This window comes from Fragaria vesca, linkage group LG1 (genome assembly GCF_000184155.1).
Source record: "Fragaria vesca subsp. vesca linkage group LG1, FraVesHawaii_1.0, whole genome shotgun sequence".
In the NCBI taxonomy this organism is placed as follows: Eukaryota; Viridiplantae; Streptophyta; class Magnoliopsida; order Rosales; family Rosaceae; genus Fragaria; species Fragaria vesca.
The window spans coordinates 2,521,909-2,535,575 of NC_020491.1; the positions used below are offsets into that span (position 1 = coordinate 2,521,909).

At 41.0% G+C, this 13,667-nt stretch overlaps 2 protein-coding genes across 2 annotated transcripts; both read left to right on the forward strand.

Moving 5' to 3' along the window:
• Positions 1-2,135: 2,135 nt before the first annotated feature.
• LOC101304410 (monogalactosyldiacylglycerol synthase 2, chloroplastic-like) lies at positions 2,136-5,086 on the forward strand. Its single transcript, XM_004287214.1, has 8 exons — positions 2,136-2,762; positions 3,060-3,232; positions 3,623-3,784; positions 3,883-4,024; positions 4,120-4,344; positions 4,452-4,514; positions 4,614-4,688; positions 4,780-5,086. The coding sequence occupies exons 1-8, from the start codon at positions 2,457-2,459 to the stop codon at positions 5,038-5,040; spliced, it is 1,407 nt and encodes a 468-aa protein (XP_004287262.1). The 5' UTR covers positions 2,136-2,456; the 3' UTR covers positions 5,041-5,086.
• Positions 5,087-9,825: 4,739 nt separating this feature from the next.
• LOC101304698 (ubiquitin carboxyl-terminal hydrolase 22-like) lies at positions 9,826-13,403 on the forward strand. The gene is made up of 3 exons (XM_004287215.1): positions 9,826-10,661; positions 10,850-10,974; positions 12,245-13,403. The coding sequence occupies exons 1-3, from the start codon at positions 9,826-9,828 to the stop codon at positions 13,006-13,008; spliced, it is 1,725 nt and encodes a 574-aa protein (XP_004287263.1). The 3' UTR covers positions 13,009-13,403.
• Positions 13,404-13,667: the final 264 nt, after the last annotated feature.

Genomic DNA, 13,667 nt, shown 5'->3' on the forward strand with positions numbered 1-13,667 from the left:
AAAAAAACTAGGATCGGCCTAGTTTAATATTGAGTTTTGAGGATTAAAATCACTTATAATCACCATTTTAGATAGATTTTCTGTTTGGTAAAATTTTAAAACGTGTTTATCTATAACTTTTTAGTTTAAATAACTACGATTTTAGAAAGCAAGTTGAGAGTTGCTTATTTAAAACTGAGTTTTTAAAAAATTGAGTTTTTAAACCACAATACCAAACTAAATCATTACTCGCCCGTCGTGGTTGTTCTGTAGCATTAGGGTGTTCCTTCCCTTCAATGCTTCATTACAGGGCCGGCCGGCCGGCCCTGTGGGGTGCTAATTGAGGCAGCCACCTCAGGCCACCTACTAAATTAACACAAGAGAACACAAAAACAACTCCAATGAAACATAATGTAGTCATTTAGACATATATAGAGTGGTAACTACACCAAGGGAATAAGTATGAATCAAAATTGTCATAATACTCTCTGCATTTTACCTCAAAGAATCAAGTACTGTTTTGACTCTTTGCAGAAGGAACCAGCTAGGAAGCATCATATTTCATCATTATCATCTTCTTCCATTTGCTTCTAGAGGATCTTCTGAACCAGTCATCAGAAACTACTTGTTTTGGGCTCAAGCAAAAACTGGATAGTCCTTTCTGAGATACGGTGAAAGTCCTTTTAACGTCAAGCAGAACATGTTTGGACACCAGTAAACCTCATCTGATGTGAACAGTGAAAATACATAGAATTTGCTCTTGCTGGGTATTTTCCAGAATGAAATTTCATGACATTTATTAATCTTTTTTATGAAAGAAAAACACAGAATTATTTGGTTGTGGCCCATTTACAAGATCAAACGTGTTGTCAACTGCATGTGACTTTCATACTTCAACCTCTCTCTATTTTATTCTTCTCTCCAGGAAGACCAAGAATTATTGACCTGAGAGAAAACATTTGGAAGACTAGGTAAATTAAATAGATTTTTGTTGCCACACACAAACATGGGTTCCATTCTGTTACTAAAACATTGAAACTTCAAAGTTAGGAAATCAGTAGATTGTAAATTAGTTGCGTGTGCTCAACTTATTGAGCAAATTTTATGACTATTGGTTTGGAATATATTTTGGAACACTATAACACACATTGTTTGGCACTTTGGCTCCCCTTAATCATCAAACATTACTTGTTTCCCATTAATTTGGTCCTGCAAGTACCTTTCTGCTCTTTTGATCTCATAATCCTATCCTATTCATGCTTCACATCATTTTCAGAAATTGGGTAAAAAGATGATGAGGAAAACTCAGAAAACTATGCATCATATTCATTTATCCAAAACTTATTGGCATCTGAGTATCATTACCAACTCTGCTTTCTATTGCACCTCGCATATCCTCCTAGCTTAAAGTAATAATCTTCCTCTGATCTTATTCACTGCTGCACGTCAATTCTTACCTACCTAGGTTCTATCTTAAATTCGTATTCCACCCTTCTTCGTTTTCAATTTTCTACTTTCAACCCCTTTTCCTTGATTTAGCAAAGGCTAATAGGCATGCATATGTTTGAATGCACACCCTGAAGTACCAAATTCCTAACATAGGATGCAATATTAAGTGTGAGAGAGCTAGCAAAAAAGTTAAAAGCCTTCGAAAATGAAGAATCTGAACTCAGAACTTTCATTATGTGGATCAACAATGATCGATCATTGAAAAACTCATAACTAGGGTTAATCTCAAGCAAATATCTATAGTTTAGTTTGTTAACTTAGAATAAGGTCGTTGATAATGATTTATCAAGCACACACCAATGCTTGACTAATCACATTCACAGCTATGCAACTGCAGCTTGATTATGACCATGATGATGCAACTCCTCCAAAACCCTTTCTTTTTCTTGCTTGCATATGAGGCCCCCCAAACTCCAACCAACCATTACTAGGTCTCGGTCTTTTGAAGCCAGAGAGCGCCAACTATACACCAAAACCCACAACTAAGCAAATTACCTAAAACTCAAAGCCTCCCATAGCAAAACTCCACCATAATAAGAACGATTAATAATTCACAAACACTGCTCCAAGGTCACAAACCTTGTTAAAGATTCGTATCTTCCTCTCCGAACATTCCAACGACAATTCGCATCAGCATCTGACGGCCAGAAAATTCCCCATAAACCCCAGAAATTCCAAAGCATAATTCTAGCATCCAATCACCAATATATTCTCTCCCCATTTTGCCAACTCAGTATAACTCCCTAAATCTTCACCCGCCTAAAAAAACAGAGTTCGTTGCTAAAAATACCTTTCAGAGACAAAAAGCCGTTGCTAAATCTCTCCCCTGTTTCTCCTCTGTTTCTCCTCCGCTGGAGAAACCCCATTTCTGGTGGCCGGAAAGAACCTTCGGTCTTTATCTCCATCTGGGTTTCTTGAGTTTCTTCCTCGTCGTCTGCCTGTGGTGGTTTGAAGGTCACCGGAGGACGATGATGTCGGTGGCGTCGCCGAGAAAGTCAATAACGGAGAAAGTGTTTGAGAGGGTCGGAGGGGTTTCTTACCTGAGCAGTTATCTCAAGAACAATAACGGTCGTAACCACCACCACCATTATCACAGAGAAGTTGAGAGCGATGATGATTACTATGACGATGAGGGGACTATGGAGCTTGTGCAAATTGGAGCTGAGAGGACCAAGAACGTTTTGATTCTGATGAGTGATACCGGCGGCGGACACAGAGCTTCGGCTGAGGCGATTAAGGATGCGTTTCGGTTGGAGTTTGGAGATGAATACAGGGTATTGTTCTGAATTGGGTTTTGAGTTTCACATCTGGGTTTTCTTGGGTTTTGTTTGCTTTATGAGAGATTTTGGTGAATGATGTAATGGTTTTGATTCCAAAGTTTTGAACTTTCTGAGAGCTGAAATCTTATAGCTTGACTTTTTGGATGTATGATATAGTGATTTTAGTTCAAAGTTTTGAGCTTTCTATGCATAATAGCTTTAAAGATTGATTCTTTGTTCTTGAAGTTTTCTGGGTTTTGTGTTGTTTCTGTGATTTCTTTGCTTAATGAGTTGGTTTATGTGATGCCTCAGGTGTTTGTGAAGGATGTGTGGAAAGAGTACACAGGTTGGCCTCTAAATAATATGGAGAGGTCTTACAAGTTCATGGTGAAACATGTTCAGCTATGGAAGGTTGCATTTCACAGTACCTCTCCTAGATGGATTCACAGTGTCTATCTTGCTGCCATTGCAGCCTACTATGCCAAGTAAAATATCTGACCTTCTTCCACTTTTCTCTTTCAATGAAGCCTCAAACCTTTAGATAATTCAGCAGTGATTGTTTACTGGATACTTCTGGTTTTGTCACAAATATCCCACCAAAGTTGTATTCAATTCAAGGGTCGCTTTACCACTTTGATTACTTATGCTTTAAGTTTTTATTGTTTTCTTCCTTAAAATGATTCTTAATCATCCACTTGTTTCCTAATCAGTTGTGAGAGATTAAATAATCTTGTGAACGTACATGGTTGTCTCTTTTTGAAAAGCAATAAGTATTGTTCTAGCTGGAGAACCTGATTCTGGTTTGACTTACATGTTTTCAGTATAGCTAGTGGGATTTGTTAAGTAGTACTAATGGTGATGTATTGTGATTGAAGGGAGGTGGAGGCCGGTCTAATGGAGTACAAGCCAGACATCATTATTAGTGTTCATCCTTTGATGCAACATATTCCTCTATGGGTTCTCAAATGGCAAGGGCTTCAGAAGAAAGTGATATTTGTGACAGTGATTACTGATCTCAACACTTGCCATCCTACATGGTCAGTTTAATCAGAATATTTGGTTCATGTATGCTACTTTGCTACTTAGCCTTATTAGGAAACCTTACAGTATCTAACATTGCAAGATCATCATGCAGGTTTCATCCGGGGGTCAATAGGTGTTACTGTCCATCGCAGGAGGTAGCTAAAAGAGCTCTAGTTGATGGCCTTGAAGAGTCCCAAATACGTGTTTTTGGCTTGCCCATCAGGCCCTCTTTTGCCCGAGCAGTAATCTCCAAGGTTCTTTGCTGATGAGATTATGTTTGTATTATGGTGCAATGTATTAAAGTGACTAGTTTTCTTAATTGTGCCTTTACTAATTCTCGCTTCTACAGGATCAACTTAGAGAAGAACTTGAAATGGACCCTGAGTTGCCTGCAGTATTGCTGATGGGAGGTGGTGAAGGAATGGGGCCTGTAAAGGAAACTGCAAGAGCTCTGGGAGAATCCCTCTTTGATAAAGAACTGGGAAAACCAATTGCACAGCTGATCGTTATATGCGGCCGCAATAAAAACCTTGTTGCCACGCTTGAATCTGATGAGTGGAACATCCCAGTCAAGGTAAATTGTCCTAGCTAGCTAGCCTTGCTTGTTGAGACCTGCTGTGTATAAAACTTTGACACACTTAGGCATTGGGGAAAACACATTTACATCTTTCAAACTTGCAGATTAGAGGATTTGAGACACAGATGGAGAAATGGATGGGATCTTGTGACTGCATCATAACAAAGGTAAACTGTGACCAAGTTTATCTGGTTCCAATCTAAAAATTTTCTAACATTTTTCATATCTGGGGACTAATGAGTTTATCTCATTCCAATCTTTTGTAGGCTGGTCCAGGCACAATCGCGGAGGCATTGATCAGAGGGCTTCCTATTATTCTCAATGACTACATTCCTGGACAAGTTAGTGACATTTTCTCTTCTCTCTTGGATTTATGCATTTTCTTAGACAAATTGGTTAATGTAGCCAGTACTAACTAATTGACAACCTCAGGAAAAGGGCAACGTGCCTTATGTGGTAGACAATGGTGCTGGTGTCTTCACCAGAAGTCCCAAGGAAACAGCCAGGATTGTGGCAGAATGGTTCAGCACTAAGCCGAATGAACTCAAAAGAATGTCCGAGAATGCACTTAAACTAGCACAACCGGAGGCTGTTTTCGACATTGTCAAAGACATTCACGACCTCGCCTGCCAACGTGGTCCTCTCGCAAACATCGCTTACATCCTGACATCCTCATTTACAAGTATAATCTAATGATCAGTTTGTGTCTTCTTCTATTCATTACTGAAGTCCCACCCCCCCCCCCCCCCGCCGCCCCTACGAATGCCATGTACAGGAAAACGCTAGCTGTCTAATATTATCATTCTTTGGCCTCAGAAGCCCCAAAATGGTTGTAATCTGTATATTATTGTAGACAAGCTCCAGTATTCAGTAAGGTTCTGATTCTTTTCTAGGATTTTGAAAGATCATATATATAGAGAGGATGGTATTGACCATGTTGTAATTTTTCTGTCCCAGTATTGGTTGCTTCAGATTAGGCTTTTACACATTTTGCTGATTACCAGAAAATAGTACATGTAGTGGCTTAGCTTGAAAGCAATATCTTCCTACAATGGTTGAAACTTTCAATCTAGGTTATGATGCTCTTAAGTTTCTGCAGAATTGTCAACAAAAACTACAAACCAATTGTTTCAAGAAAACAACTCATATACAGTCAATTACATCACCATCTCAGCCCTATTCAGCTACATATCTAAACTTAAAATCAGTCTCATCCAACTTTTGACATAGCTGTGTTTTATGAAGCTTCGTTGAGAAAGAAAGCACAGTAAAAATCAAGAACAGAGTACTTAAAAGCAAACATAACCAAATTAGACAGAGCGATGAAATGTGGAATATACTGAATTGAATTTTCTGTACAATTGAAATTACACTTCATCAGAAGCATACAAAACCAAAGTAGCCTATCACATTCCTATAATTACAATTGATGTCTTGGACTCTTGGTTTGAGCTTTGCTCATCAGCTTCAACATCATTCATCAATCATCGTCCACAGATAAATGTACTCATGGCTACCTTTGAGCTTTGATCCTCATGAGATATTGTAGAGCCATCACTGCTAGATCCACTATCACATTTCACATTTTTCTTCTTCTTCTTGTTCTTCTTCAAGATCAGTTGCTTCTGGCACATAACTGTGTCTTGAAAATCCAAGCAGTCATAATCAATGAAAAGATCAGCTTTCTCATCCTCAGTCATAGTCTCAAACCCCATCGAACTACTCGTCCATGTCTTCAACGCGGTTTGCACCGAAGGCAACACAAGCCTCTCAACCCCACACTCCCTAAGCCACTTCTCAATCTCACCCATCAACACCTTACACATCCCTTGCCTCTGATACTCAAACCCCGTCGCCACCAGCGGCGCCTCCGCCACGTCATTATGGACCCTCACGTTCGCCACCGTCGCCACCTTGTCTCCTTTCTCCAAAACCACCGTGTAGAACTCCCTTTCCTCGTTGAAGATGACGTCCTCCGCCACGTCCTTGTGCGTCACGGGGTCCATAGACGGTGCGAAACACTCGTGCATGACATGCAGGGCTTGTGTCAGCTTGACGTAATGAGCCTTGTTGTGTTTCATGTCGGACTTTAGCAGAGTCCATGAAAGATCGCTCCGGCCGTGAACCGGGCTCGGCCTCCCCAAAACCAAACCGACGCCGGGAAGCAACGACCTGTCGTCTCGCATTATGTCTTCCATTGATCTCATCCTGTTCTTGATCCTCTTTCTGCAGAACAGAGGCGACGACGACGTTTTGGGGTGGTTTTGTTGAACAAGATCGGAGGTTCTGATCTTGCTGCTGCGCGTGGCTCGAACCCTAAGCGCATTTGGGAGTGAAGAAGGCATGGAGATGGACGAAGCAGACGAGGATCTGTTTCGCTTCGGCATGGTTTCTCTGGTTTTGGGAAAGAATGAAGAAAGAAGAGAGTGGAGTGGAGTGGAGTGGAGTGGAATGAGAAGAGTGTGAGGGAGTGGGTTGCTATACATGAATTCGGGCAACACTCTACTAAATCCTTGTCTGAGTAGGCTTTGGTTTTTCCTTATTAGTTACGGATTGGGATTTTGGGTAATTAATTAATGCTTTTCAGTGAAGCTTGGGTTTCCTTGTTATTAAGGGGTTTAATTATTAGCTGGCATATTTTGATTTTCGTTATTAACAGGACCAAGTGACTAAATTACCCTTTTTTGCTGTTAAATAAAGAATGAAGGCATCCTTATTTTGCAAGGAGTAATAAGGTATTTTCCTCGCTCTACCTAGGTTTAGTACGATGAAATGCAACATATGTTAACTTTAGATTTATGTTGAAAAAGTTAAAAATGAAGACGCAACATTTTAATTAACTTTAGATTTAAATTTAGATTTTTTTTTTTAACTTCATTTGTTTTTATTAATACATTAGTTTACGTTGCGCACTTGCGCTAAAGATCTTTAAAGTTCGATCTTTAGAAACGTTGGTATATATAAGGTTTTTTCCCTCACTCTACCTGGATGTAGTCCATTGAAATGCAACATACATTAAACAAAACTTTATGATGAAAATGCAACATTTTGTAGGGAAGATAACTTGTTTCTAACTCAGCACAAAAAATTGATTGATCAGAGTCTCCGATGACTGACGAGAAGAAGAGAAGTGAAGACGACCGAAGAAAGAGGAGTCACAACTATGCGGATGAAGACGACCAAACAAACAAGAGCAGAGATACTGGCCGAACAAACAAGAACGACGGCAGGTGGCTCATTCTGAAGATGGATGTGGGGTTTTGGAAAGAATCAAAAAGTACCGCGCCTTGAACTTGAAGTGCATGAGGTCTCGTTCCCTCTCCACCAACAACAAGTCGAAGCCTCCTTCAAGCAGCAAGTTATCAGACAAACTCCGAGAGGAGCAAAGAGCTATTGCAGATAACAAACTAATGTTGGTTGATCAGTCAACCGAGTTTGATCGCAAAGCCCAATGTATTACTCTCAAAAACGCATGCAAACTTTACAAGCCTCGTGAACAAACAAAGATAGCCTACGATTATGTTACCATAAAGTTTAGTAAAGTTTGTTATAGTTTAATTACCCCTGAATAACAAACTTTACCAAACTTTACGGTAACATAACTGTAGGCTATCTTTGTTTGGTTATGAGGCTTGTAAAGTTTGCGTGCATTTTTTAGAGTAATACATTGGGCTTTGCGATCAAACTCGGTTGACTGATCAACCAACATTAGTTTGTTATCTGCAATAGCTCTTTGCTCCTCTCGGAGTTTGTCTGATAACTTGCTGCTTGAAGGAGGCTTCGACTTGTTGTTGGTGGAGAGGGAACGAGACCTCATGCACTTCAAGTTCAAGGCGCGGTACTTTTTGATTCTTTCCAAAACCCCACATCCATCTTCAGAATGAGCCACCTGCCGTCGTTCTTGTTTGTTCGGCCAGTATCTCTGCTCTTGTTTGTTTGGTCGTCTTCATCCGCACAGCTATGACTCATCTTTCTTCGGTCGTCTTCACTTCTCTTCTTCTCATCTGCCACCGGAGACTCTGATCAATCAATTTTTTGTGCCGAGTTAGAAACAAGTTCTCTTCCCCTTCATATATATCCACTAAACGAGAAGAAGATTACAATTGAAGAACAATTCAGTTCTTTTACCCTCAAATAACCTCTCTCCTCACACTGTAGATTATAGTAGAGATATCTCAAATACATCTGATCTCTCATAGCTTGCAACTCTCAAGATCAGAACTCTCAATTGATCTACATCACACCACACCTAAAACTATGCCTCTAAGGTCCTATTTATAGACTCACAATTAGTCCGAATTACAATAGGATTTAGAACCATAGCATGAATCCTAAACCATTACTTCTAAAGATAAACTTCAAAAATCCTAGATACACTAGAATAACTTACCCAAAACCTTTAGAAGTAAAGAATCCAAAATAAATAAGGAATCAGTTTTGAGCCGCAACCCTAAAAATATGTATAGGTGTTCTTACTTCTCTTAGGAGTATCTGCATTAGGTTTAAGATCAGTCAAATATACTCTCTTAAATCGAATCAGAAAGATTTCTCCTTTGTCTCTTCTCTTCTGATAAAATATTATTTACATGGGGTTAGAAGTAAAAACATTTTGTTCAAACAATAGTTAAGGCGAGGGATGATGATGGCTTGCCAAAGTAATGTTTGGCTGGACCTAAAGAAGTATGGTGGAAAGTGATGGACTCAAAGACCAGAGAGCCTTTAACGATATCTCTACCTCTAATTGATATTTGAAAAACCAAACGAATTTCCATAAATAAAGTAATTTTTCCTTTTCACTTTTTGTTATTCACCAGAAGTAAAAAGGAAAAATTACTCCGTTTTTTTTTTCTTTTCACTTTCCTATTTAAAACAAAGAATTAAATTCAGTTTACCCCCCATGAGGTTTGAGAGTAACTTCATGTTAATCTCTATACTTTCAATTTCATCAGTTTACCCCTCAAACTTTTGAATTTTCCTCAAGCGTGACCAAATGTCCTATATTCTGTCCAAATCGGACGTTAATTGCTAATAATTATAACCATAACTGTGAGGCCAGTATCTAGAATTTGGGTAAATCGGATCTTATATGTCCAAATCAGACCTTAACTGTTGATAATTCAAGGTCAATTCAAACGGAATATGAGAATTTGGGCACGGTAGACAGAAATTGAAGAGTTCAAGAGGTAAACTGATGAAAATAAAAGTGTAGGGACTAACATGAAGTTACCCCAAACCAAAGAAGGTAAACTGAATTTAATTCTAAAACCAAATACAAAATTTAGTGGTTGGGTCCTACTTGAAAATCCAAGAGAGCTAAACTTGTTGAACACAGGTTCAGTCCTCATCATCACTAAAACCAAATCTCAGCCGTTGATTTCTCTCATCTCCCCCCATCCATGACCCTTAAGTTCTCCAAGCCTAGGGTTGCCACCACCACCATTCTCACTCCGCTCTCCGCCACCGCCATCATCGCGGTCCATGTCGTCGATGACCAAGATCAACGGCCACCCTTCGCCCCACCCCTGCCCTCACCTCGCCTCCTTTAAATCCAAAAACGGCTCCAAACCCTTCCGCGCCTTACAGGACTGCCTCCGAATCAAGCCCCCCGGCGGCCGCGCCTCGATCCGCCGCGATCCCGACGAGCTCCCCCGATGCGCCACCTGCGCCGATCCCTCCCACTCGCGCCTCTACGCCTGCGTCGCCTGCGCCGCGGTCCACTGCCACGCGCCGTCCGGACGCTCCCACGCGGCGGCGCACACCGCGTCGATGCCTCCGGGGCACGAGATCGCCGTCGACGTCGACCGCGCCGAGCTCTTCTGCTGCGCGTGCCGGGACCAGGTCTACGACCGCGACTTCGACGCCGCCGTGGTCCTTGCTCAGACCGCCGCCGCGTCTTCCTCCTCCTCCGGCGCGATCCACGCGCCGGAGAATCTCCGCAAACGGCGTCGGATCGATTACAAGCCGTGGTCGCCGGATTTCAGAGAGCAGGTGATCGTCGGGAGAAACTCGAGCCTCCTCCACGGCCGGAGCCCCTCCGAATTGCCGTGGGGGCTGCGCGGCCTCAACAACCTGGGGAACACATGCTTCATGAACTCGGTTCTTCAGGCGTTGCTCCACACGCCGCCGTTGCGGAACTACTTCCTCAGCGATCGGCACAACCGCTACTTTTGCCAGAAGAAGAGCAATGCCGATAAGAAAAGCGCGGGAAACGGCGGCGGGAACGCCGTGTGCTTGGCCTGTGACATGGACGCCACGTTTTCGGCGGTGTTTTCAGGTGATCGGAAGCCTTATAGCCCCGCCAAGTTCTTGTACAGGTCTGTGAAAGCTCTACATTACAATGTGGGTAGCCTTATATGAAATGTATGCTGTAGTTTCGCTTTTTTATTCACATTGTAATTTATTAAGTGTAAAATTGTTTATTTTTCTTACCTTGTGGTTTTGTTTGGTTCGGATTTGTTTGTTTTATAGTTTACTGACCTTGTTTCGTTTGGTTTTACTGTAGTTGGTGGCAATACGCCGCGAATTTGGCGAGCTATGAGCAGCAGGATGCGCATGAGTTCTTCATTTCGACGCTGGATGGGATTCATGAGAAGGTCGAAAAGGAGGGGAGGAAAGCCGAGAGCCAAGGTTTACTCTTTTTTAGAATCCAAACCTCTAATTAGGCTTCTTCTTGTGATTTATCTCTGCATGCTTCAGGCGGGATAGGATACAACTAGCAAAGATCAAATTTCGGCATTGTGATTGTGAATCATTGTGGAGATTTTTTTTTCGTCACATGTCTGGTTAAAGGTTGAAGTGACATGTCTAGTTAACTAGAGGAGTTTGAGCAAGGGGACATGTAGCTCTTCTCTGGTCATTGCTGTACAGTTCAGGTTTAATTAGATGTTTGGCCACTACTGAACTCCATTGTTGATTTTTAATTAGTTGGGGCAGTGTGTCTCTCTATATGATACAACATTAAATACTGTTCATAAAATGCTTTCAAGATAAGTGGCATCTCGGTTGAATAGTATAGCTCATATTTTTTTGGTCTAATTTGCTTTTATTTTGAGATAGATTTACAGATTTACACAAACAGTAGATAACTGTAATTACTTTCAAGTTTACAAACATTTTTTAGTTGTTTGTAGATGTTCTAACTTCCTCTTCAGCCAGCTCTGAACATGGTGTATCTGTGTTTAAGTTTATATCTAGCAGTTTTATGTAAACTAGTGGAACGTTTAGATGACTTAAGGGCACTTGTTGCAAAAAAATTCTCTTATGTCAGATAAAAAGTTGATGATGGCCTTCTAGAACATAAAGGGACGACAAACTTGGTGTCATTTGCAATATATTGACTTTAGAGTTCTCTGTGAGCAATTGCCATCCCTAGTTTTTGTATATTTGTTATTTCTTTTTAGTTGGAGTGACTCAGAATACTGTTGAGGATTTAAGGTGGCTTTGACATCTAAATGCAGGATGTGAGTCTAGGTACCTTGCTTTTGCCCTAGGAGTTGACCCTCTGCTCACAGTTTAGGGCTAATTTTCACCCTCTGCCTGCTGGCTTGATGGTGTTATCCGCTTCACTCCAGTAAGTGTACCTTCACTTAGTTGTCTTGGGTTTATCTAGGGCATTCTCACCTTTCACAATTCTCACTAAAACTCAACCTTTTGCCAGGTTTAGGGTCAAATTACAAAGTGGATTGAAAACCTAAAGAATTGGACGATTCCTTTAAGTTGATAAACGGCGTAGATTATGTCTCCAGCACCTGTTGGTAGTTGGGGTATTCATGTTGTTGCTTGCGGGATATCTTTTGGCCATGATGTTTACTTGTTTCATGTGGAGTGTGCTATTCTTCTTCGATAAAGGAAAGTTTAAATGCCTTTCTGATAAATCTTCATTTCTTTTGTACTGCAGGCACTGGAGATTGTTGTGTGGCTCATAGAGTTTTCTCTGGCATCTTGCGATCTGATGTCATGTGTATGGCTTGTGGTTTTACGTCAACAACATTTGATCCATGCGTAGACATCTCACTGGATCTGGAACCAGGTTCTGCGAAGAAGGTTTCCACAAAGTCAAATCATTCTTGCAATGGCATTGCAGATTGCATGAATTCTGGCCAGAACTGTGGCACGTCTACCCTTGTCGGATGCCTCGACCGTTTTACAAGACCTGAGAGATTGGGCACTGACCAGAAATTTTTTTGCAAGCAGTGTCAGGTGAGACAGGAGTCTCTAAAGCAAATGTCCATTAGGAAGCTTCCTTTGGTTTCTTGCTTCCATATCAAAAGATTTGAGCATTCTTCAACACGAAAGATGTCAAGGAAGGTTGACCGTTATCTGCAGTTTCCATTTTCTTTGGACATGGCACCATATCTTTCGTCTTCCATATTAAGGAATCGATTTGGGAATAGGATTCTTCCTTTGGATGGGGATGAGCCAGAAGCTCCAAATGAGTTATGTTCAGAATTTGAGTTGTTTGCTGTCGTAACTCACACAGGCAAGCTGGATGCTGGCCACTACGTGACCTACTTGCGATTAAGTAATAACTGGTACAAGTGTGATGATGCTTGGATCACACAAGTTAACGAGGACATTGTGAGGGCTGCACAAGGCTACATGATGTTTTATGTACAGAAAATGCTATTTTACAAAGCGAGTGAAAAACAGGGGTCTGCATAATATGCTGAGCAGGAAAGAGTGTGTTAATTAGAAAACGAACAGCTTCCTGCCTGTTTTGCTTAGCTTAAACAGTTTGTCATCGAGTTGCTATTCTCGGCAGCTAGTTGCGCCCTGAGGACACCTTTGAGGCTTTAGAGTGGTGAGTAATTTATGATTCTCAGATGGAGCAAAGTGAGCCTGAATTTTTGGGGCAGTCTTGCATTTGGGAAATAATCAAGTTCAAAATTGTATTGGTTTCTTGAAATTGATATGATGTGAATTTTTTTACCTGCCTATTCAAGTATTTATAATAGATCATTTTTCCTCTAATGTGTTGTGTGTATCCAATAGCAACTAAAAAGCTTCATTCACGAGGTATATATTGCATCAGTGTCTTATTTCAAGCATATTCAAAAACAATAGGCCCCCAGAAGGAGTAGATCAGCCCAATAGGCCCAGGGCACTTCAGTGGCCCAGATCCACCTAGCAGCCTATAACAGCCACCATACCCTCGAGCCCAAAGGGACTCACCTATTGCTTAATTGCGCAGCAGGAATGTAAGCACTGCCACCTGAGTATTTTAAATTCTTTCAAATTTTACGTTGACAATGATATTCCTATCTTATTACATGGATTTATATATATATATTTTTTTCTTTTCTTTCATTATGGTCAGGATT